This window comes from Alosa sapidissima, chromosome 8, assembly GCF_018492685.1.
Source record: "Alosa sapidissima isolate fAloSap1 chromosome 8, fAloSap1.pri, whole genome shotgun sequence".
NCBI lineage: Eukaryota > Metazoa > Chordata > Actinopteri > Clupeiformes > Clupeidae > Alosa > Alosa sapidissima.
Window position 1 is genome coordinate 4,944,948 of NC_055964.1, and position 22,735 is coordinate 4,967,682.

Below are 22,735 nucleotides of genomic sequence, written 5' to 3' on the forward strand. Positions count from 1 at the left end.
AAAGGCAATGCAACCACCTTTTTCACTGACTATCTTTTGAAGGCAGTGCCTTTGCAGGGCTTTGATAAGTCAGTTCCACAATTATAATGTAGTCCCTTGCTAAGATGAACCCAGTTTTAGGAGGCTGTTCCTCTGTTCTCATAACCAACCCTTTGCCTGCTATCCATTTCTCTCTTTCACTCTGTCTTTGTTTTACATATGAATAAGATAAACTCCTCCAGCATGGCACTAAATAGATTTTAAATGTGAGTCGAGTCTATCCGCTCGTGGCGTATTAAAATGACTCTTGATGAACTTTGTATTTCATTTACTTTACTTTCGTTTACTTGTTTTGGTGAGAGAGTGACATGCTTGTGAAAGATTTTGTTGTCGTCACGATTGAATGTTTGCTTCTTGTATTTTTATTTGATTTTTTTTACGCTAGTTTATCTGGATTGAATTTAACACCGTGGAAACTCTGTGATGTACAATGTGCAGCATACAGAAAAGAAATATACAAAAACTATTAAATGAAAAGATAACAAACTGTATGAGATTTTATAAGAATGTATTTTAAACATTATTATTATTAGTATTATTATTATTTAGGACATAATTTCCTTTCATTGCCTTTTTTGCTTGTTAAATATATGTGTATGCTGTTTTTCAGTTTCTTGCAAACGTATGAGAATTCAACAGCACTAATCTGAATGCATGATCTAGTCTGTGTCCTCTGAAAAATGCTATGTCTATTAACCGGCACTGTGTCCGTATTGCTCTCGTGACTGCGTGCACCCTCCGTAATTGGATGGTCCATGCTTGAGGGAGTTGGTGTTTGTATTATGCTGCTGCTAATAATTGAATTCAAACAGCGTCTGCTGAGATCCTTTTATCGTGGAACCTATGAACCTTGAACATTTACCATTTTGATGCATTCTGCCAGAAACTTTGCATTTACTTATAATAAAAGAATATTTATATGTCAAATATTGTTTGTGTTCTGTGTTTGTTTGTTTGTGTTTTTGTCCAGATGGTAGGGACTCATTTCTGAGATTTCCCAGATTGTGACTTGCTGTAATGACTGGAAACAATATAAGTGCAAGATATCAAACCTAATCAGATTCAGTTTGTGGCCCATGGTTCAGTGCATATAAAATTCAGTTTTATTTTTTAATTATTTAGCACCATAAGAACATAAGAATACGTCTCTAAAAGCAGATCTAAACTCCTCCTTGATAACTCAAGCAGACACACTGCAGAGAGAAGCCTGCGTGCACCATGGTAACACATCAACAAAGTAAATTCTTACAATCCTTATTGTTCTGGCCTTCTTGTGGATTGATTGGAGGACAGACGCTACATGGCGACACCCACTGCTTTGCAATTAGTCAGTTACATGTCAGTCAAACAGTTCTGCCATGCTCCTCCTCTGCATCAAGTTGGGTTGGAGTTACGGAAAGCATTCTCAAGACACAGTTGCCTTGATTTATTTTACAGGGGTACGGTCAACAACATTTACACAAGACTTTCAACACAGTAAATGTAGTGTTATCTCAAGAAAGCTTTTGAGACTATCCGCTTACAATTAAAACAGGTATTTTGTCTAGGCAGACTTTTGAAACAGTGGCAGGTCCCAGGTGTGGTCATGGGAAAGAAAGTAACAAGAGAGTCTCTGCTGCCCTCGGTGCTGGAAGACGACGGTCCAGAGACGGAGCATGAGGGAGTGGAACTGGGCGGGATTGGGAGCCGGCCACCGAGCAGACCCAGCAAGGCCTACAGCAGAGGGAGTGTCGACAACCAGGTGTGTGCCAGCTCAAAACAGGTGGCTATGGCTTTCATATAAGAGTTTTGGATGGTGGCCCTTTGCACTAAGTCTGATGACCCACCTGTTGTAGATCTCTATCTTATACTAAAGAAAAAAACAGTATCAGAATCAGAATAATGCTTGGCCATTTAAAGAACAGTTCTGATACTGGTTTTTAGTCTAAGACCAATACTTGCCAATGGTAACATGTAGTATACAGTTTTGTGATTGAAATGATGGGTTTCATTAAAAAATTTATTTCACCGTGAACCCTGAATACCACTGTATCTTGCCCTGTGGTTAGCATGTTGCATTTTTGCTGTGATTCAATTACATTCATTAAATATCTCTTTTCCCTATTTCCCATAAAAATTAGACGTCAACTGAGAGTCACATTCTCTCACACAGTAATGGCTTTGTTTATCTGAAATCTGGTCTTGAATAAAGTTCAAAAATTGGATCCATGCTGAATCTGGTCAGGATATGTGTCAGAGTAGAGCCTGGTGAGATTTAAAGGTGCAGTGCACACTTCTCAAAAGGTTGATGAGGTTTTGCTCAGCAGCCAATCCAATTACACCCCTCTCTCCTATGCTCCTGAAACACTGTGTTGATTAGCTGGGAGTGTATACCGGGTTGGAGTCACTTGTGTGCCTTTAAAAGAATCACTGGCGTTTTTTTAGCCCAAAATCTGAACAGCTAGAAAACCATTAGTAGCAAATTAATTGATTAATGATTGAATTCATCTCTGAATTGGTCCAAAAGTGTATGGGATTAGACACGGGCAGAGGTGAAAAATACAGCTTCAGAAAGTCCTATCATTTTTAGTTATGTAGTATACAGTATAGCATTATACAGTATGTTTTACCTGGTTTTAACTTTAATTATGACCATCGTTAGAGTTAGGAAGGGGGAGCAGAAGCTTCCCCCAGCCCAGGGGAGCTTGATTTCACAGTCAATCAGTGTTATGGACACACACACACACACACACACACACACACACACACACACACACACACACACACACACACACACACACACAGTTATTTTCAATGATTATTTTCAATAATTAGCTGCTCTACCTGGCTGAATAGTTAGTTAGTTAGTTAGTTGCTAATTAGAATCAGCTTTGACTGGTGATCAGCTAGAGCAAATATGTGATAGGACTTTCTTAAGAGTTTCTCTCATCTGGGGACTGGACCTGTAACTGTGTTCACCTGCTGTGTGGTGCCTGAAGGGGCCGGAGGGGCGTTTGCTATAGTGATGACTGAGTCTCATCTTCCTCTTCCCCTTCCTCTCCCCCAGACTGTAACCCTGTCCGATGGCTCCTCACTGGGGCGGCCAGGTGGGGAGTTGGGGGGAGGCGAAGAGGAGGAGGAGGAGGAGGTGATGGGTGAAGGGAGGAGGAGCACATTGAGTGGCAGGCAGACGAGTGGCGTCACGTCAGGCACTGTGGACGAGGACTACGACACAGACCTGGATCTGAAAGGTTACTTAGCGTGTCCAATTTAAAGACCAGAACGTGGGTGAATCACATTGTGATAACGGGTGCGAGAGTGTGAGATTGTGTGTGTGTGTGTGTGTGTGTGAAGGGGGGGTGGTAGTTGCTACTCTAGGGAGAGAAAATGGCTTGCTGAAGTGAGTCATCATTCAATCCCCCCGCACACACACTTGCACGCACACACACATACACACAAACACTCCTCTCTTTCTCTCAGTGTCTCTCCTGCTCGGTCCTTTTTCACCTGTTTTTTTTATTCTTCTAAGAGATGTAGAAACACCTACACAGGCGCTCACATTTACATAGATCCCTGTTGAGCTCAGACATGCATTTTAATGCCTGTCTCTCATTCCTTCCCTCCCTCTCTCTCTCTCTCATTTATCACTCCCTCCCTTTCTGTCCAGTCTCCCAGTAACTAACTCTCGGTCTGTAATGACCATCTGGTGGATTTTTGTGCTTTCCTGGCATGAGTTGATGAATTGCTGGGTTAGATCCACACACACGTACACACACACACACACTGACAGAGAGAAAGAGAGAAGCTTGTTGAAATTGAATTGAGTGAGTGAGTGAGTGAGTGAGTGAGAGTGAGAGTGAGAGAGCCTTAAGAATATGTAGTTCAGTGCTGAAGTAGGGGGCAGCCGTGGCCTACTGGTTAGCACTTCGGACCTGTAACCGGAGGGTTGCTGGTTCGAACCCCGACCAGTAGGCACGGCTGAAGTGCCCTTGAGCAAGGCACCTAACCCCTCACTGCTCCCAGAGATGATGCGCCGGGATTAGTGTGTGCTTCACCTCACTGTGTGTTCACTGTGTGCTGAGTGTGTTTCACTAATTCACGGATTGGGATAAATGCAGAGACCAAATTTCCCTCACGGGATCAAAAGAGTATACTTAAGTTCAGTTCAGATCCTCTTGTGCTTGTATCATTCCAGAGCCAGAGCAGCCTTACGACCCCACTGGCGAGGCTCGCTACAGGGAAGCCTGCGAATCACTTGGGGTCATCCCTGCCTCCTACTTCCTTAGAAATATGCACCACAGTGAGCTAAACATGACTCACCATGGCCTCGGACCCCAGGTAAGGATAGAAGCGAACGCAGTTGCTTGTCATCACCTACACAAACATAGGTGTGTTTGCCATAAACTGTATCACACCACTATATTAAAGGTTAGATATGTAGACTATTGTACATAGAACAACCAGAATGATCTGTATTGTCATTTTATGTGAACTTACTGAGAGATTGCTATGGTGATATACAATTTGTGTTTGGTGGCAATTTAAGGAAACAAATAAATGATGCACCTTGCTTAACAGGTCCAATCAAGGGATGTCATCGTCTCAAGTTCATGTATCAATGTGTTTCTAAAAAAGAAAGCAAAAGCATGCCTGATTCCACCATGATTCAACCACAGGGTACCAAAGCTCTGGCAGTTCCCTTGGTAACCAATCTCAGCATCATGAGGCTGAACCTGCGGGATAATTGGATGGAGGCGACGGGCGGGTCTGCCATGGCTGAGCTGCTGAAGGAGAACTGTTACATCACAGGTGCTTCCCTGCGCCGCGCTGCACTGCCACTTGTGCCACCCACCCATATGCTGCCCCAGAGGTGCCAACTGCGCCTGCTCCGACCGACACCACCTCTCACGCTCCTCTCATCTCCATGGAAAAAAAAGCTTGGGAAAAAAAAACTACAAAATAAATGGCTTGTAGTCGTTCGCATCAAGAGATGCTGAGATGATCTGGTGGCGGGGAAGCTCCAGAGAGGATGTGTCATATCTCTGCACTCTCTCTCTCTCTCTATCTCTCTCTCTCTAAACAAAACACTCATCTCTGTGTTCTTTGCCTGCTAATTTGCTGTAGTTATTTTGACATTTCAGTGTCTCCCTAGGTGAAGGCTTGTTTGTTTTCCAGAAACCACAAGAACAAAACTACATGACTCGTTTAGATTTTGCATAATTAAGCTGATTTAGACTGTGCATCTTAATGAGGCTGATTAAATGTCCAGGGTGCACAATGTTAAAGTGATTTTAATATCTTGATGACACCTCATACATTTTAGGTCTGCCGTAAAAAAATGCAAGAAATTGACACCAGATTCTAAAGAAGTCTGATCTGAGGTTTAGGCAATACTGTATAACTACAGTCATGTCAGTAAAGCTAATCAGAATCTGATTTTAAAAACTTCCTCTCTACACCCCCCTATCAGAAATCGACCTATCAGAGAACAGACTGGAAGAGAAGGGAGCTGAAGCTCTATCCAGTATGCTTTTGGAAAATACCACCTTAGTGTCACTCAGCCTCTCAGCCAATGATCTCAATGACAAAGCTGCCAATCACCTGTCACTGGCGATTACCACCAATCAAAGACTGGAGAGAATGGACCTCAGTCACAACAAACTGGGAGATGCAACAGGTAGGATAACAACAACAACAATAATCAATCAAATGACTCTAGAATGTTCTAGCCCAGTTCTTCCTGCTGTTTTGGTTAACAGTCATAGTGAAGATCATGCATTATTATCTGTATTTGATACAGATGATTATGTTCAGAGCATGTAGAAAAAGTATGTGTATCTAATTTGTTTAGCCTTTTTTCATACAAAAACATATCATTCCATATCTCGACTTTGACACAGTTCCTTGTTAAGCCGCCACCTTTATCTGAAGTGACTACACTTACACAGTGTATAATAAGGTCTATGAACAGATAGCGCAGTGCATTTCTTCCCTGTGGTTGATATTGTTTGTGACACCCAGTAGCTCATGACAAACTGTCACACTCCGTCCCAATTCTCAATTACACGTTTTCTACTTTTTCTCAGAAATGTTCAGTGATTCATGAATGTGATATTTTGCTTCAAAACAGATTTGAGTTTGAGTTTGATTACTTGGTTTACTAAATGTGTATGTTAATTTGTAGTTTCTAGGTGCATACTTAAATGCCATGTTTTGTAATCAATTATGTGACCAGCCAGACATTCAAAATGGCTAAATATTTTATTTATAGTATTACTACTAAATACTAAGTGAATGGATGTCTTATGAAGGCATGAATTGAACAGATGTGGTGAAAAACCCAAACAACCCTAAGCATTGTCACTGTATTCAACAAGTTATGTTGGGGTCTATGGCACAAGGTTTGTTGTCATTATTTTTACCCTCAATATGTCTTTCTCTTTGGACAGATTTGTAAATAGTAAACCAACAATCTAAATTGATTTTTTTTTTATGAAAGAGTATTCACTCTTCAAAAATGCTCAGTATTCATTAACTTGTTTACCAGGGTGTTGGAAAGTTTCTCAAAAAGCACCACTGACATTATTGAAAACAATGGACTTGTGACTATGCCACAGGCAGCAGGCGTTTTTGAGTGGCATCAGAGCAGACATTAAGTTCCAGGAGAAGTCCTGCACTGTAATAATCTCCATCAATAACATTGCGCAACGGCGCTTTGACACAAGCCACTCTGGCTGGAGCGGATAAATGACAGATCTTAACAATGCTCAGATGATGTGGATAATTAAAAGTGAAAAGGAGTGGATTGCTTCGTCTGTCTCCACGCGACTCCATTGTGCTAATCAGCAAGCAGTGTGATTCATGCGTTCACAGCCCATCCCACATACGCCTTCCATCTCCCTCCAAATCACACTGCCGTTCGAGCCCTTTTTTTTTCTTCTTTTTTTCAGTTTTTTTTTTCAATCACAGTTCACACAATGTGATACTCATTTGTGTGACTTGCAACATTCTTTCTGTGATGAACAGCTTCAATATAGAGGAATGTGTTTTTAGATTATAGCTGGTAAGTTTCCATGCTTGCAAAATTGCATATAATAGAATATATTTTAGAGACAGTTGAGGACAGTCAATGCACTGGCAAATCACTGGTGTTTATAAAAAGGCAAGGCCGGGTTTTACTGCTTGTCGTTTCTCCACAACAGGGGAGGCCCTGGGGCACGCAATAGCTGAGAATACCGGCATGAAGTCCTTAAGTCTGGCCTGGAACTGCATCCGAGGGAGAGGAGCCATAGCTGTAGCCAAAGGTCTCGGGGTAATGACCACACCGCCCCAATGGGGATCAAAGGCATCAATCCCAATGCTATGGGCTGACATTATTGCTTTTGAGTATTTGTGCATTGCAATATGAACTCATTTCTGTCTATAGCCTACATATAAAACCTGATTAAGTTACTGTTAATGTGTTTGAAATATGTATTTGTTTGAAATATGTATTTGCTTGAAACACCAGTATTCTCATCCAAATCCTCTCACTTCACTTAACTGAAGCCAGTGAAGATACTGTAATAGCATTAACACAGGCAAAGATCTGTGCATTTCCGTTGATGCTCTGCTACCCATTTTCTTGATTGTGCAGTATTGCATCTATTCCCAAGGCAAACATATTTCTGCGGAAGCTGGATCTGTCCTACAATGGCCTGGGGAAGGCCGGAGCTGTAGCCCTCGGGGAGGCCCTGAGAGAGAACAACACTCTGGAGGAGCTGGACATCAGGTACAGTCACTGGAGTCTCCACAGGACCGCAGGAGAGAGACTGAAGGAATTTTCACAGCTTCACGTTAGGATGTTAGAAAGGAAATAACCCATGTGAAAACACACACACACACACACACACACACACACACACACACACACACACACACACACACACACACACACACACACACACACACACGCATTCCTTATTTTCTTGTTTTGTTTTGGGGCACTGAATACATAAATGGATGATATCTACATCAATGGAGGTGAGCATGTTGCCTGCCTTCTGTAGCCTACCATTGTTAGCTGTAGAACCAGTTACAGAGTGACCAATGATGACATAGTTTGTGTCTCGTTGTGGGTTTCAGATCACTAAATACCATGCAGTTGTGTATAATGTAGTGTGCTTTTAGTGCTTTGAGAGGCAGGTCTCCTTTTCTTTTTAAAAGAATATTATTTTCCATGTCTCGCACCAACAACACAACTGTTATTGCTTCTCTGTAATTCCAGTAACAACCGCATACCCCCAGAGGGTGCGATCCGATTTTCGATTGGCCTTAAAGTAAACAAGACAATCAGAATTCTCAAGGTAAAACAAATACTTGGATAAGTCCTGCCGTAACCAAGCTTAATGCTTACAGAATAATGGAAAAGTTTAAAACAAAACAAAGAAACAATAAAAAACAACTGATTGGTTGAGGTGTTATTGAAGGTGTATTGCATTTGTTTTTCTCATTTATTCTGTGATTGAAGTGGTATCTGCTATGTTCTTGGACTGATTCAAGATGGCGAGGAATCCCATGCAGTCTGCAGGTTGCTTCGGAATTCTCACCTCAATCCAATCTAACCCAGCTTCAGTAATGGAGTACTTGGACTTTAGTGTAAGTTTAAAAACAAAACAACAAAAAATCTCAGTTATACATCATGTTGTTTGAATGACTAAAGGGGAAAAAAACTCATTCATTTTTTTCCTTTGTCTTTATACAGGACATCACAGTAAATCTAGATTTTGATGCATTGTACAGTACTACGAAGGAAACATTTCCCAGTCTACAGGTCAAACATGGTGGCATAGTGAATGTTTACAAGACTTCCATCTGAGGATTACATCAGCTTACTTTGTTAAATGATAAAAGTCATTATGTAGGCTAAGTCTTAATGTAATGTAATAAACATAATGTAATGATGGATTTTAACATGCTCAAAAGTCAGCCAATAGGCCTAAGTAGGCTACTGATTAATGAATGAGGTTATAACTTTGTCTGAGTATATTTGTCTTTCCTTTGTAATAATATGCATAATGTGGCCTGATACTGCATCTTCTTTGCCTGACAATAAAGGTTGATAAACGCCAGATGTTTGATCATCAAGCCTTTGTTCAGATGCGTGTCTACTTGATATTGTCTTGATACAATCTCCTTGCTCCAAGCTGTTCAATGGCGTAGCAAAACACGCACGTCACAAACGCAGGCACGCTCCCGGACAACCTTTGATCATCTCTCGCCTGCGCGCGACCACACGTGAGATACAGACACAAATGGGCTAAACATTAACAACACAAACATTCATACGTTTTACCTACCACCTCGCCTGGAAATCCGTCGCGAGTTTGAGAGAGGAAGATGCCAAGGACACGGTGTTTCCTGCACCTCCAAGGGCAATTGCACAGAAGTTGTTTGTTTTGGGGAGCCTTTCAAAGGTATATCTTGTTCTAACATAAATCGTAGTGTCATTGTCAACACTCCTTGGCGCTCTGCAAGGAGACATGCGCGGTTGCAGCACTTGCTGTTTTAGATTAGCCTCTGTCCAGCTGTTTGCTCTAGTTTCTTTTTATATGCCACTATTCCCAGTTGGACCTGATATTTATTCTTTATTGAACATGTTATCGTTGCATAACGTACGGTGGAATTGAAATAAGTGCAGTTTCCTGTTTAAGAATCCTCGAGCTTGACCTTCGAACTCTGCCCTCAACATGAGACAGCTCACCCATTTTCTGTCCACCTCTGCCATAAAAGATGTTTTCTGTCCATTCATTCTCCATATTAAATATACCATTCATTCTCCATATTAATTTTTATTTATATGTAATTATGTATTATGTAAGTGAATTTGTTATTAAACATGACCTGGCGCACTAACCATGACTTCATGTTCCTCTTCAGAGGTTATGCAGAGAGCAGTGATGTGGGCTGGTTTCGGTCATTTTTTGTACACAAAGTAGATTCCAGGAAAGATGCCCACTCCAATCTCTTGTCCAAGAAAGAGACCAGCAGCCTCTACAAAATTCAGTGTAAGAATCTTTGTGTGTGTGTGTGTGTGTGTGTGTGTGTGTGTGCATTTTCAAATTAAAGGACATATTGTGCAATGTGTAGGCTACTACTGCCCCTAAATATTTTCATTCAAATGTATACACAGTTCTGCATGTGATTAAAAGAGCATTTTATTCTGCTTATAGTTCACAACGTAAAGCCAGATTGCCTAGATGCCTACAACAGTCTATCGTAAGTCTTTGTCTTTTTTCCCCCTTCCACATCTGTCATTAGATCTTAGGGCAGTTGTATAGGAACACACACATACATCACACAGTCCCATTTAAAAACAAGTTTTCTTCCTAATGCCACCAGTGGTTTAATGCAATTTGGCAGCAGAGTTGTTACGTGCTTGACTGCCTTTGGTCGTCAGCTCTCTTATCAAATGGCATGCATCAAATGCCCCTGACTTGAGACATTCAGTGACCTTTGACATTTGAACGCAGGGCTGAGGTTCAGAACCAACTCCATCATGACGAGAGCTACCCCTGTGAGGTGATTGGAAGCTGGAACACTTGGTATGGCGAGCAAGACCAGGCTGGTAAGTGTCACCCTAAAAAAATAGACTAAAAAAAATAGACTAACATAGTTCATGTCAGTGCATCTTATTGTAAGATGATGTTAAATGTTTTAAAAAAATAAGATGACAACAATTCGATAACACACCGGCCAGGTCAGCCTGTGTGCTGCTGCTGCAGACATTTCCTGCTTTGAAAGCAAGTTTGTTCAGGTGATGTGTAGGGTCACAGTCAGGACACAAGATGGTACAATGCTGCCACCTGCTGTCTGTTTGTTTGCAGTGCACCTTTGGAGATATTCAGGAGGGTACCCAGCTCTTACTGAGTGCTTGGACAAGTTGCACCACAATAAGGTAGACAGTTAATTAATTCTTCCGTGGAGAGGATAGATACTGATAATGATCATATTTTTTATATGGTGTTAGAGTCAAGTACTGTCCACCACAATTTTTATATAAGTGCCAACGCTACCACCACACACCTCACACACTGCGTAGGGCATCAAGGGACAGAGGGGGCACCAACATTTAGCCAATAAATAGGAGTAGCTTTAACATAGGCTGCACTCACTGTAATTTGGAAAATGGACAAGAATATAAAGAGTTGTCTTTGCCTTTGTGTAATGGAATTTGTGAGTCTTGAAGTCTTCCCTTAAACTAAGCATTTACTTGAAACACATTCCACTCAGATAACTAGGTGACTACCAGGCTCATAATTCATTTTTAATTGCAAAAGGAAAATAATCTGCTAGAAGCATCATGTCATTACATGCTTCCATTTCCAAGGTTGTTTATACCAACTTAATATTGCTATACATTTGGCACAAACAAATGCTAGAGTTTGTGGATTAGCCATAGGCTATATTTGTATGGAGCTGGCAAAAGGTCATTATGTAAACCATGTATACTCAATGCCTTTAAAGTGACACTAAATCATTTTTAAATAAGTTAAACAGCATAAAATAATAAGTGTTTCTTAAGAAATAATATTCAGGAAACAAAATTACTGTTATTGTTAGGCTATCATTTAAATATTTTTTTTTGGGGGTGGGATGCTGGTTCTGCTTAGGGCATTCATTCAACTATTGTGTCACCAGTTTGTCATATTTTACAACATACAGTATATAATAATTAGGTGTACATGGAGTGAAAAGCATTTGCCTCCATCCCATTCTGCATGTGTTTGCATAGGAATATATGGAGTTTCGTAAGGAGAGAAGCAAAATGTTAGTCTCACGTAAAAACCAACTCCTTCTGGAATTCAGTTTTTGGAACTACCCGACACCCCGAACTGGTCCGAACATATATGAACTTCGTTCCTATAACCTCAAGGTAATTAATTAGCTCCGGCTTGCTTTTATATCTGCATAAATGTTGTTTCATAATTATTAATTGTGTGTCTTCTTGTTCAAATGTATTAAATATGTTTGAAGAATGTAAATGAAAGCTTTACTATACTTCAATTTGTAACTTGCATTCATCTCTGCAGTAATATAACGTTTGCAATGTAATACCCTCTCTCTGCCAACAAACAGCCCGGCACAATGATTGAGTGGGGAAATCACTGGTAAGCTCATACACTTATGACACACCATCATCATTTATTTTTTAAGTGCTATAAATGTGACAAGAATATCCCTGGTAACAGCATATTGTGGCACTGATCTAGAGTGTGTTTCCATGATGCATCACTGGGAAACTACCATAGTTAAATCATAGACTATCATTTGGAACACTCCCCATGGCAATCATGGTGATTGTTTAGTGATGCTTTTGGCAAACGCCGTGCTGATGAGGAATTGGGTCCAGTCAGATTGGGATCTTCACTCTACATGTTCTTAACCTCCCAGAGGTGTTGGACTAGATTCAGTCATTATCGTGGATCTGACATGCTTTGAGATTTCTTTAGAAATGTAAACAACTTTAAACAGTGGTTCCAAAGTCAGGTTAATTTGTTTAGGTACAATGTAGGAAGTACCGGTATATGTCATATTTCAAATCAAATAATCATACTGTGAAAAGTAGGTAAATACTTGAATATTTAGCCTGCTTCTGTGATATGTGCAGCAACATGGACCATCGTGACAAACTCTTTTGGTCATTTGAGGTGATTCTCATAATGCCTCAGGGATGGTCTTAACACTCTGGATAAATTACAGGGCTCGGGCCATCACGAGTCGCCAGGAGAACAATGAGGCTGTTGGTGGCTTCTTTACTCAAATTGGAGACTTGTACATGGTCCATCATCTGTGGGGTGAGTTGCTAGTGATATTATCAGATTGTACATGACTTAGTTGGCGTCAACTATCTATTTTTCCAATTTCCTATGTGTGACAAGTATGAAGAATATTTGTTCTGTCGGCCAACAATATCCGATGTCTTTAGCACCAATGACATTATGCACAAGCCATCTGAGGGGGAAATGATTTTCTACCTGCAGCTTATAAGGACCTACAGACCAGAGAGGAAACCAGGAATGCTGCCTGGCTGAAGGAGGGCTGGGAGTCAACAGTTTATTACACAGGTGAGTGTGTCTGTACAGTGCACAAGGTTTAGAACAAAACTTTTACATAGTGGCCTAAATTAATCAGTGTCAACTTTTATTTTTTTTACGCTGCATTGGGTGCGTAAGGCTTCCAATGAAGGAACATGAAGTAAAATTCTCCTGAAAGATAGTCTGTGATTATTATCCAATACAATTTTTGATTGAAAATTCAGCTAATTGTTTGTCTCATAAAAGCCTCTGGTGAACCAAAACAAAGACCTGTAAAATATTTTTGTTCCAAGATCCATTCCAAGGTTTTCATTTTTCATTCATTTCTTTGCTCTTAGATTTTTACAATCTAAAAATGTACTTTCTTGGGGGCCATGTTTGGAATACCTTAAAAGTACTCATGGCCAGATGTACGTACATTTGCGAACATAGCGTTATCAGCGTCATGGACACACCGCAGATTGCGAACGCTGTCAGACCCAAGTTTCCGTCGTATTAATCGTTCAATCCTTAGTGTAAACTGCGCCTTTCTCTGCCTTTCTCCGCCCATAAACGCAATTTACGAACGTCCACAACTGAATGGCAGCGCCTACATACAAGCGCCGTTGAATGAAGTTAACTGATGAAACATTAAAAAGAATCAAATGTTTAGCGATCATGAAATAATACCATACATGATAAGATGTAAACAAGCAGGGAGATAATAAAGATCAGTAGTTCTACTCAAACTTTGTGCATGTAGGCTATGGAAGATTGGTCAAATCTAGCAAGTAGGAAAGTTTAAGTGAATGACGTGAAAGTGAAAGTAAGACATTCAAAAGGCCAACGAAAGTTAAGGTTGCTTTTGGTAAATACTTTCACCACAAAAACTGGTGCTCTAAATAGCGATTCTGTTGTCTTTGAAAGGTTCTCTTATTGATGCATTGAACTGCAATTTGGATTAACACCTGCTTTTACAAGGCGGAAGTATTTAGGCGCAGAATAGACGTGCGCTTTCAGGAGCAGTCTTTGTACATACCGCGGAATACATAATTAGGCGCTCTTTACTCTACCCCTCCCATCTTTTTACGCTAAACTCCCACTTTCCACTGGATCCTCCCATGAATGCATATACATAACATGAAAAATGCAATCTGCCACTTTCAGCTCCCGCGACAGGCAGTTTGCACTTTTACATCATTGCGGCCTGTTTGTACATACCTCACAATGATTTTACACGTGGGCACAAAAGCGTTAGTACATCTGGCCCTCAGTATGGCTGGAGCATTGAAAGTTTGTACTGCGTGCTATATGGGAATAGTTCAATATTTAAAGTTTCAATGCTGTGCCATTTTACCTTCATACATAAATATACTTAATTAATTACATTGATATACCTCTGCTTCTTCATTCTTGCTCCCAAGGAACTCTGTCAGTCTTGTTCCTGAGGAACTCTTATCAAATCATCTATGGTACAACAATGATACTTTGTAGGGTAGACTGAGTACAGTTGAGACATGTGTACAGTTGAGACACCTTAAATATCTTGCTTGCACAGCAAGCCCAAGTTGTGATTTTTGCTATGCACATGCATATTAGTGCCCTCTTTGATCATGGACAATTTGAACGACACAAGTATCTCCCATCCAAGGATATCGGCAAGTGTTTTTTTTCCAAAGTAAGAATTTCACTTCACCATGCACCTTCGACAATGAATAGCTCATTACACTTATGTTACTGTTAAACATAACTGGTATCATTACAAACATTATTCTGTGTCCTAAAAACTGGCATATTTTATGGCATTGTGCCATGTAAGGTCGTTGCAAAATCTAGAGAAATGTTTGAGGTGGTCAGCGGAGGACAATTGAGACACACATTGGATTGTGTTAGGCTACTTGAACATTCCATTTGTAGGCTACTGTTCGCTATCTGTTCCTGTGTCACATTTTGTTAATGATGTATTCCTTTTAACCAACGCTAATTTAAATGAAATGAATGAATTTGAACTACAAACACTTTGCTATGCCATGTTTTTATTTATTCAACTTTCCAACTAACGGTTAGTTAACTATACATCATTAAAGATGGGTGTCTCAACTGTACCAGGTAGGTGTCTCAACTGTACTCTATAGGGTACAGTTGAGACAGTCAAGACAAAAAATGCACCTTATGTTTATGAGCTAATTGTGGAAAATATAAACTACTTATGGGTATTATTGATTTATAATATTTTAGTCTACAAGCTAAGGAAATGGCATGTGGAATATTGTGTGGAAAATCACTTCTTTTAAGTATCTATTTTTTGTTTGATTTTGTGTGGGCAAAAAGTGTCTCAACTGTACTCAGTCTACCCATTAAATGTCCATACATTGAGCTATTCCAGCTTATTAAAGCCTACTAGCTATATAAGTATAAGTATATATACTCTTTTTGGTCTCTGCATCTATCCCATTCCGTGAATTAGTGAAACACACTCAGCACACAGTGAACACACACTAATTCCGGCACAGTGAGCTGCCTGCATCAACAGCATCGCTCGTGGAGCAGTGAGGGGTTAGGTGCCTTGCTCAAGGGCACTTCAGCCGTACCTACTGGTCGGGGTTCGAACCGGAAGTCTGAAGCGCTAACCAGTAGGCCACGGATGCCCCTAGCTAACCCCCTTTTGGGTCATTCTATGAAACAGGTGCCTTTTCCACATTTTCAAATTTTTCTTTTCAATTTATCCATAGCATTAAAGTCATCCAAAAAATCATATTTTTTCACATTGAAATATAATGGATTGAAATATAATAAATGTGATGGGGTGGTATATTTCATGACAAAATGGCCCTTCTTATCCACTTGGTCAAATTATTGATATGCCTTCAATTACAAATGTAATTTGCTTAGCAATGAAAGTGTTAACTGTTTAATTTGCGTGATGAGGAGGTTGGATTAAGCTTGACAGGCCCCCTCATAGTAATAATAATAAAAAAAAACAAATAAACAATGTAAAAGAATGTCAGAATTCTGCTTAGTTTCTTGGGTGCTCTACAGACAGACATTATTAAAAAAATGTCTTTGTGATTTCATTTCAAGTAACAGTACGCATGCTATTTACAGACAAAACAAGTTACGGTAATGTACGTCAAACCAAGGGATGCAAAAAAATAAAAAATCTGAAAATAGCAAAAGTTTGATAAGAATATAACATTTTACGTGGTGATATTTAAGATGTAAATGTCATGTCGGTCAACCCAGACATGTGGAAATGGCCATGCATTTGAGAAAAATGGTTAAATAGTGTGATACTCTTTAAGAATAGTATTTTCTTGCAACTTGCCTACATCATATTAACAAGAACCCTTGACTTAGTAGCTTTAGTCTTTAGAAACACACTTTGTCTTTAGTTTGTGCCTTATGCATCTCATCAAATATTGTGGACACAAATGGCACCTGCTTCAAAGAATGACCCTGTTACTCTTTTGAAAATTACTGAAATATGCAACCTTCCCTTGTTTCATCCCTAAAACCTCAAATGTCAAATATTGGACAAAATGAATTCAAATATGGTTAATACCAAATGCATATGACTTATGCCAAGCAGAGACTGATTGATTTATTTTGAACTGATTTTATAGCCCAGAATTAGACACATCCAAGAACATTTTGAATCTGGTCTGTCTGATTTGTCAGGCTCACTACGCACGTAAAAATCAATGTTTCAGATCCGATCCAGTCCAATCTGATTGGATGTATGGTATTTCAGAACTTTTTGTCGGCGGTCTTCCAATGTGAGCAGGCGAACAAAGGCCTACTGTGTGTGCCCACCAGCATCTGATTGAAACGTGTAGTGTGAGTTACCATGAGTTACCATGTCTTATGTGACAGAAAAATATGCATAGTGTCTTCCTGACTAAGGGGATCCCTCAATCAAGCACATTTTAAGAGATTTAACAATCTTCCCATTCTCTGCTCCAGTAGAGCATTTACTCACCTTTGCTGGATTGAACAGGTTTCCTTGACAATGTCTAAATGGCAGACTTTTCAAAAGTTTGGTTGTGCTTAAAGGCATTAAGCTAAAGGTACTCCTATGCAGGCCACACACACCCACACACACGCACACAAATACACCAATGCCGTAGCCAACATTGGGGGGGGGGGGCTCTATTTTGGCGATCATAAATGCTTGGTCACCAGCGCGAAGGTTAAAGATGTTTTTGGGCATGGTCAGCCCACATTCATCTTGATTTTGTCGGGCACGTTGTTAAAAGGGGTTGTACTAATTCTCTTGACCAGAGGTGTGTTTTGGACGTGACATACAATAAACCAATCAGACCGTCATATCCCATTCCCTTTAAAAGCCAGGTGTGCTTGAACAATGGCGAATTGCTATTATATCGGCGCAGTTACCTTGACGACAAGAACGCTTCACCCACGAAGAAACCGACATGCTCGTGCGTGAGGTGAAGGCCCGCGAGCACACTATTTACAGGGACGCAAGAACACCACCAAAACTCCCTGAGGTGAAGCAGGCGTAGGAGGAGGTTGCGGCGAGTGTGTCCTGGTCTTCTGGCATCACCAGAACAGCTGCACACAGATGCCTTAAACAGTACAATGATGTCAGGAGACAGGGAAAGTAAAAGCTCGCCATGAACCGAAAACAGCTTTTGGAGACGGGAGGGGGACTGGCCAATACTAAGGATCTGATGCCAGTGGAGGACCTCGCTGCCTCCACCCTCAGTGCAGAAAGCATTGAGGGATTTGGAGGGTTAGAAGTCGGCCTCCAACATCAAGGTCAGTCAATGCTTACTATACACACAGGCTTACTATACATACAGACATCTTGTGAAAATGGTTTTGCTTAATCATTTTATTGTATCTCTTCACATTAATGCCTGAAAAAAAGCCACATATTTAAATAAACCAAAATGCCCTGCAGCTCTGCTGGCTGAAGATCCTCCTCAGCCCGGAACCAGTGGAGCTGGGTGCAGTTGTGGAGGGAGAAGTGCAACCAACAACATTGAGGTCCAGGGGAGCAACACGCCGACCCAGATCACGTCATGGCAGCATCAGCCAGGAGGAGCACCCTTTTTGGATCTCCAGCAGGCCGGCTTCGATATGCTAGGGAAGGAGCTGGTCGGGCGCCTCAGCACCTGCCTCAGCCGGATGGAGATGCTGCTGCGGCCTCTCGGGCGCATAGCCGACAATCTGGGGAGGCTTGCAGAGGCAGTTGAGCGCGTTGTTCCTGCTGCAACACCACCTCCTTCTCCCTCTACTCGATCTCCTCCATTCAACAGGAGCACGTAGCTCCCTGCACCTCCTGGACCCTACCGTACCCGGCTCCAATGAACTTCTCCCCGCCAATCATATTGTGATTCCAGGATCATATATGCATGGTACTATTTTTCTTAAAGTGTCCTAATAATCAATGAAATGTTCGGGATTAAAAATAAATGAAGCTATTAGGTTGCTTACCAGGCTATAGATCAGTCAGCTCTTCTGCCAACAGTGCAATTCAGCGTCACGTTTTCTAATATCCTGTAATGTTTCCTCATCTATGTCTACGAGACATCTATGACGCATGGCAATGTTACTGTATGCAACATGCAATATGCCACAAAGAATGCTGCCACTTTCTGAGGACTGTACTGTAATGTGCCACCTGACTTATGCAAACATCTAAAGCATGTTTTCGATTGAACGACAATTCACACACTGTTGTTTGCATGATGTAAGGTGTAATCAGCCATGCCGATTTATATATACACCTGGGTGTAGGATAAGAATAAGCTTTGCGTCGCACTTTGTGTCACACTTTGAGCCACCTTGCGTCGGGTGTGCGATAGAGCCCCAAATGTGCATAGCGGGTGAAATCAGTTCCTGCCATTCTATTGTACACTGTAGGTACAAAATCATGGGGTGATTTGTTTATATGTTTTCTTTTAAACAATAATGTCTAATAATTCTATTGTACACTGTAGGTACAAAATCATGGGGTGATTTGTTTATATGTTTTCTTTTAAACAATAATGTCTAATAATACTGTTTTTCTCATTCTTGTGTGCCATTATATTTCATACCATTGACGGTTGAACAAATTACAACCACAATTATAATCATATGAACATAAAACTGTGCATTGGTATAGAAAATAAGTCCAGATATTGTGGTCATAGTAGCAAATATTCATGTAATGCTATCTATCTATCAGAGTAGCCTAAAGAGAGAGGGGGGCATGATGATGCCAACTGGGCAGGGATAGACGATGGCATGGGATGAGTAAAGGAGCAAACACTGACTTAGTTAAAAATCACTTAGTCTATTGTTTTGGTTTGAATATTGTTTACTTGATCTCATAAAATAGAAAATGATATGACCTTGTATAGAATCTTTTCTAGTTACTAGGAATTTGTAGTAGCAAGTAGCTTGTACAGTAGTAACACTACCCCTGTTCAACTTAAAAAGAGCACTGATCAAATGCTAGTCATGCCACATGCAGAAGTTTTCTGATGATACTGCAATTGTGGGGTGTATCAGGGACGAGCAAGAGGAGGAGTACAGGAGCCTGGTTGAGGACTTTGTGCAGTGGTGCAAACTCAATCACCTTCAACTAAACACTTCAAAGACCAAGGAGATGGTGGTGGATTTCCGCAGGTCTAAGCCCGCTCTGCTACCAGTCTCCATTGATGGGGTCAATGTGGATGTGGTAAGCACCTACAAGTATCTGGGTCTCCACCTGGACAATAAACTGGACTGGTCAGCCAACACTGATGCACTCTACAATGTGTGCAACAAGCTCTTCAGGATGTTCTATCAGTCTGTTGTGGCCAGCGCCCTCTTCTATGCAGTGGTGTGCTGGGGAGGAAGCACAAAGAAGAAGGATGCTGGGCGACTTGACAGGCTGGTAAGGAAGGCTTGCTCTGTAGTGGGAGCTGAACTGGAGTGCATCACTTCAATATCTGACAAAAGGACCCTAAACAAACTGATCAACATCTTGGACAATGAATGTCATCCACTCTACAGCACTATCAAAAACCAAAAGAGCTTGATCAGCTGGAGACTTCGCTCACTGCCATGCACAACTGAAAGGCTGAGGAAGTCATTTGTTCCTAGGGCCATTGAACTGTTCAATGCCTCTCTAAAGGGAAGAGGAGAGAAAGACTTCTCTGTTTAGTCTGTCTGCCTCTCCACCCTCTCCATGTCCATGTTTTTTGAGTACCGCCCACTACTGCTTACTACTGTTTTACTATTGTACACAGCCTAATGTTTTCACTACTGTTTTACTGCTACACTGTTTTTCATGCTATATTAGCACACATGATCAATGGCTGCGGTCAGGCTTCTGATACAATACTGAATGAATGAATGGCTATAACCCTATTACCTCAACCTGTTCTTGCACTGAAATATTTTTTTATTTTACCTTGTCTACATTACACTTTACTCTTCTATTTGTCTATATTATTTATGCTGGTCTCTAGACCTTACTCTTGCACTGTTGCACTGTTGGACTAATGTTGGACTACTTTTTGCACCTTCACCATGACACTCACTCTCTTGAGCACCTTGCCAGGCACACATAACTAAGGACTATGGTTGGACTACTGTTTGCACCTTCACCATGACACTCACTCCCTTTAGCACCTCACCAGTCCTGGCCCTGTCACTACAAGCGTCTTATGCTTGATCACCCTCAAGCACATTGGACTTTCTTAATTTAACTTATATAGTATATTTAGTATTTAGTTTTGTTAGTTTTCTTATCTGTCTTATCTTCTACTGTCTTTATTGTACAGTGGAGTTTAGTTATATGTTTATACTTATACTTATGTTTACCATTTCTGCTGTAAGTGCATGTTGTGTGTTATGTCTGTATGCTACTGAGACCCTTGATTTTCCCCTTGAGGATCAATAAAGTATCTATCTATCTATCTCTATCTATCTATCTGCTACAGGAGAGGAATGAGGGAGAGAGAAGGCAGTGCATAATTTCTCAGGAATAATGACCAGTCTGTACATAACTTTTTCCAATATATTTTATAATTTCATGGTATTCTACAACTACAACTACTGTACAATAAGCAATGGTGCAAGAGAGGATTATTGTGCAAGTCAAGTTAGTGTTTTCCTGGCAATTCTCTGTAATCAAATTTCTTCACTTAACTGAGATCATCTTACCTCTGCACTCAGTTTCTCTGTCAGATATTTAACCATTTAGCACATAATACCACATACCATTTTCCAGTTTGTAACAGTGATTATTTTGCACAACAGTGAGTGATACTACTGTAGCCTCTGTATCCTAACAAGTTATCTTGTCTTGATATTGGGGGTTATTTTGTACACTTTTTCAATATTGGGGACATGTCCCCCTCAAGGTATATAATGAGCATGGCCTTGACACACACACACACACACACACTCACCCTCTCACACCCCCACACTCCCACACTCTCAATCCCAGTCACTTTCTCACCTGTCCTACTCTCATTTGTTGTCCTGTATTCGGTAGAACTTTTGAACTGGAATTTCTGATGTGTGATATTTTTTTTAGTATTTTATTTCACAAAATACAAAAATACAGTGTATTTTGTAGTTTATTTTGATATATTTAAAATGAGGGTATTTGGTATTTTATGTGTGTGTAAAACTGACTCCTGTGACACTTTATGCCTGTCTTACAGTGCCTTTGATCCGAAGTATGGAGTCCAGGATCATGATTCCAATGAAGTTCTCTCCACTACAATAAAGCATTGAGGAGCCTAAAGACAGAATATTCTGCCTTGACAAGGATTATATCCATAGTATCCTACTGTCAAGCTGCTGGGTAGCGATCAGTTAGACTGGAGCATGATATATAGGACTGGGTGATAATTTATAGATTATGTGATTTGATTTGTCAATAAATTATCTTTTTGTTGAAAGTAGAATCATCTTTTTTAGCAGTTCTCAAGAATAGTCTGCAGAATGTAGCAACCAGAGCCATATAAAGGTAGAGTTGTGACAACTCCATTGACGCTAATGTTCCATTTTTTTCCAACAATGGAAGCCTCAAATAGTTCCCGGAAGTTAACAATTAATAATAGCAGCAGTGCAGTTACAGCAGTATGTTTGTAGCCAACATTTCAGACTCAGATTTACATTCCTTTGCCTCATCCGAATAATAATAATAATAATAATAACAGTAATAGTAGTAAAGTAATAGTAGGCTATCAATAGCCTAATTATAATAATAAACGATTTATGTATCGACTACGACTTTTCTGCTGCTCAGTCTTTATCAGTTCCTCATCAAATAAATTAAAAGAGGCTAAAAGCCCAATAAATGTGCCACACGTAATAGCTGAATATAAGATAACCCTTGCCTATCCCATTTCAATTAGGCAGCACTACACCACCACGAACAAGCTGTCATTAAGTTTTTATGACGTGACATTTCTTGGGCATTTAGCTTCACCATCAGGTCAAGTTGTAACGTATGCGCAATGCTCATCTAGGCTATGGATTTAAGTGGCTTAAAGGCAGCAAAAGTGGGATATAGTGCAACTGCTTCCCCAAAACAATTCCTCCATAACTGTGTATTTAATCGTTTGATATGTGGATAACTTTCAGTGGACTAAACAAAAGGTAAAGATTTTGTTATCACAAGGCTAGCTGGTTCGTTATATGGCGAAGCA

The 22,735-nt window shown here is 40.5% G+C and overlaps 2 protein-coding genes across 5 annotated transcripts; both read left to right on the forward strand.

Annotated features, from left to right (window-relative positions):
- The first annotated feature begins 1,428 nt into the window (after window positions 1-1,428).
- lrrc74b (leucine rich repeat containing 74B) lies at window positions 1,429-9,176 on the forward strand. Of its 2 annotated transcripts, XM_042101871.1 has the most exons (11): window positions 1,429-1,478; window positions 1,591-1,780; window positions 3,086-3,269; window positions 4,214-4,356; window positions 4,695-4,827; window positions 5,489-5,695; window positions 7,221-7,330; window positions 7,674-7,789; window positions 8,285-8,363; window positions 8,560-8,655; window positions 8,762-9,176. In XM_042101871.1, the coding sequence occupies exons 2-11, from the start codon at window positions 1,625-1,627 to the stop codon at window positions 8,873-8,875; spliced, it is 1,338 nt and encodes a 445-aa protein (XP_041957805.1). In that variant the 5' UTR covers window positions 1,429-1,478; window positions 1,591-1,624; the 3' UTR covers window positions 8,876-9,176. The 2 variants fall into 2 exon arrangements, with proteins under 2 accessions (XP_041957805.1, XP_041957804.1); XM_042101870.1 differs by having other exon boundaries at window positions 1,445-1,780; window positions 8,762-9,175.
- A 101-nt stretch (window positions 9,177-9,277) lies between these two features.
- On the forward strand, window positions 9,278-21,982 carry nipsnap1 (nipsnap homolog 1 (C. elegans)). 3 transcript variants are annotated; one of them, XM_042101875.1, is made up of 11 exons: window positions 9,278-9,473; window positions 9,937-10,064; window positions 10,230-10,275; window positions 10,530-10,624; window positions 10,884-10,954; window positions 11,792-11,932; window positions 12,136-12,167; window positions 12,760-12,854; window positions 13,041-13,124; window positions 21,014-21,067; window positions 21,743-21,823. In XM_042101875.1, exons 1-10 carry the CDS (start codon window positions 9,397-9,399, stop codon window positions 21,022-21,024), a joined length of 780 nt encoding a protein of 259 aa, XP_041957809.1. In that variant the 5' UTR covers window positions 9,278-9,396; the 3' UTR covers window positions 21,025-21,067; window positions 21,743-21,823. The 3 variants fall into 3 exon arrangements, with proteins under 3 accessions (XP_041957809.1, XP_041957808.1, XP_041957810.1); XM_042101874.1 differs by lacking the exon at window positions 21,014-21,067 and having other exon boundaries at window positions 21,743-21,982; XM_042101876.1 differs by lacking the exons at window positions 21,014-21,067; window positions 21,743-21,823 and adding an exon at window positions 13,233-13,531.
- Window positions 21,983-22,735: the final 753 nt, after the last annotated feature.

Bases quoted from the DNA above. Each gene is read 5' to 3' on its own strand.
- nipsnap1 (XM_042101874.1), top strand. From the start codon at position 9,397: ATGCCAAGGACACGGTGTTTCCTGCACCTCCAAGGGCAATTGCACAGA. The intron at 9,474-9,936 runs GTATATCTTGTT...GTTCCTCTTCAG, and splicing joins TTTTGGGGAGCCTTTCAAAG to AGGTTATGCAGAGAGCAGTG. The intron at 13,125-21,742 runs GTGAGTGTGTCT...CCTGTCTTACAG, and splicing joins GTCAACAGTTTATTACACAG to TGCCTTTGATCCGAAGTATG.
- lrrc74b (XM_042101871.1), top strand. From the start codon at position 1,625: ATGGGAAAGAAAGTAACAAGAGAGTCTCTGCTGCCCTCGGTGCTGGAA. The intron at 4,828-5,488 runs GTGCTTCCCTGC...CCCCCCTATCAG, and splicing joins GGAGAACTGTTACATCACAG to AAATCGACCTATCAGAGAAC. The intron at 7,790-8,284 runs GTACAGTCACTG...CTGTAATTCCAG, and splicing joins CTGGAGGAGCTGGACATCAG to TAACAACCGCATACCCCCAG.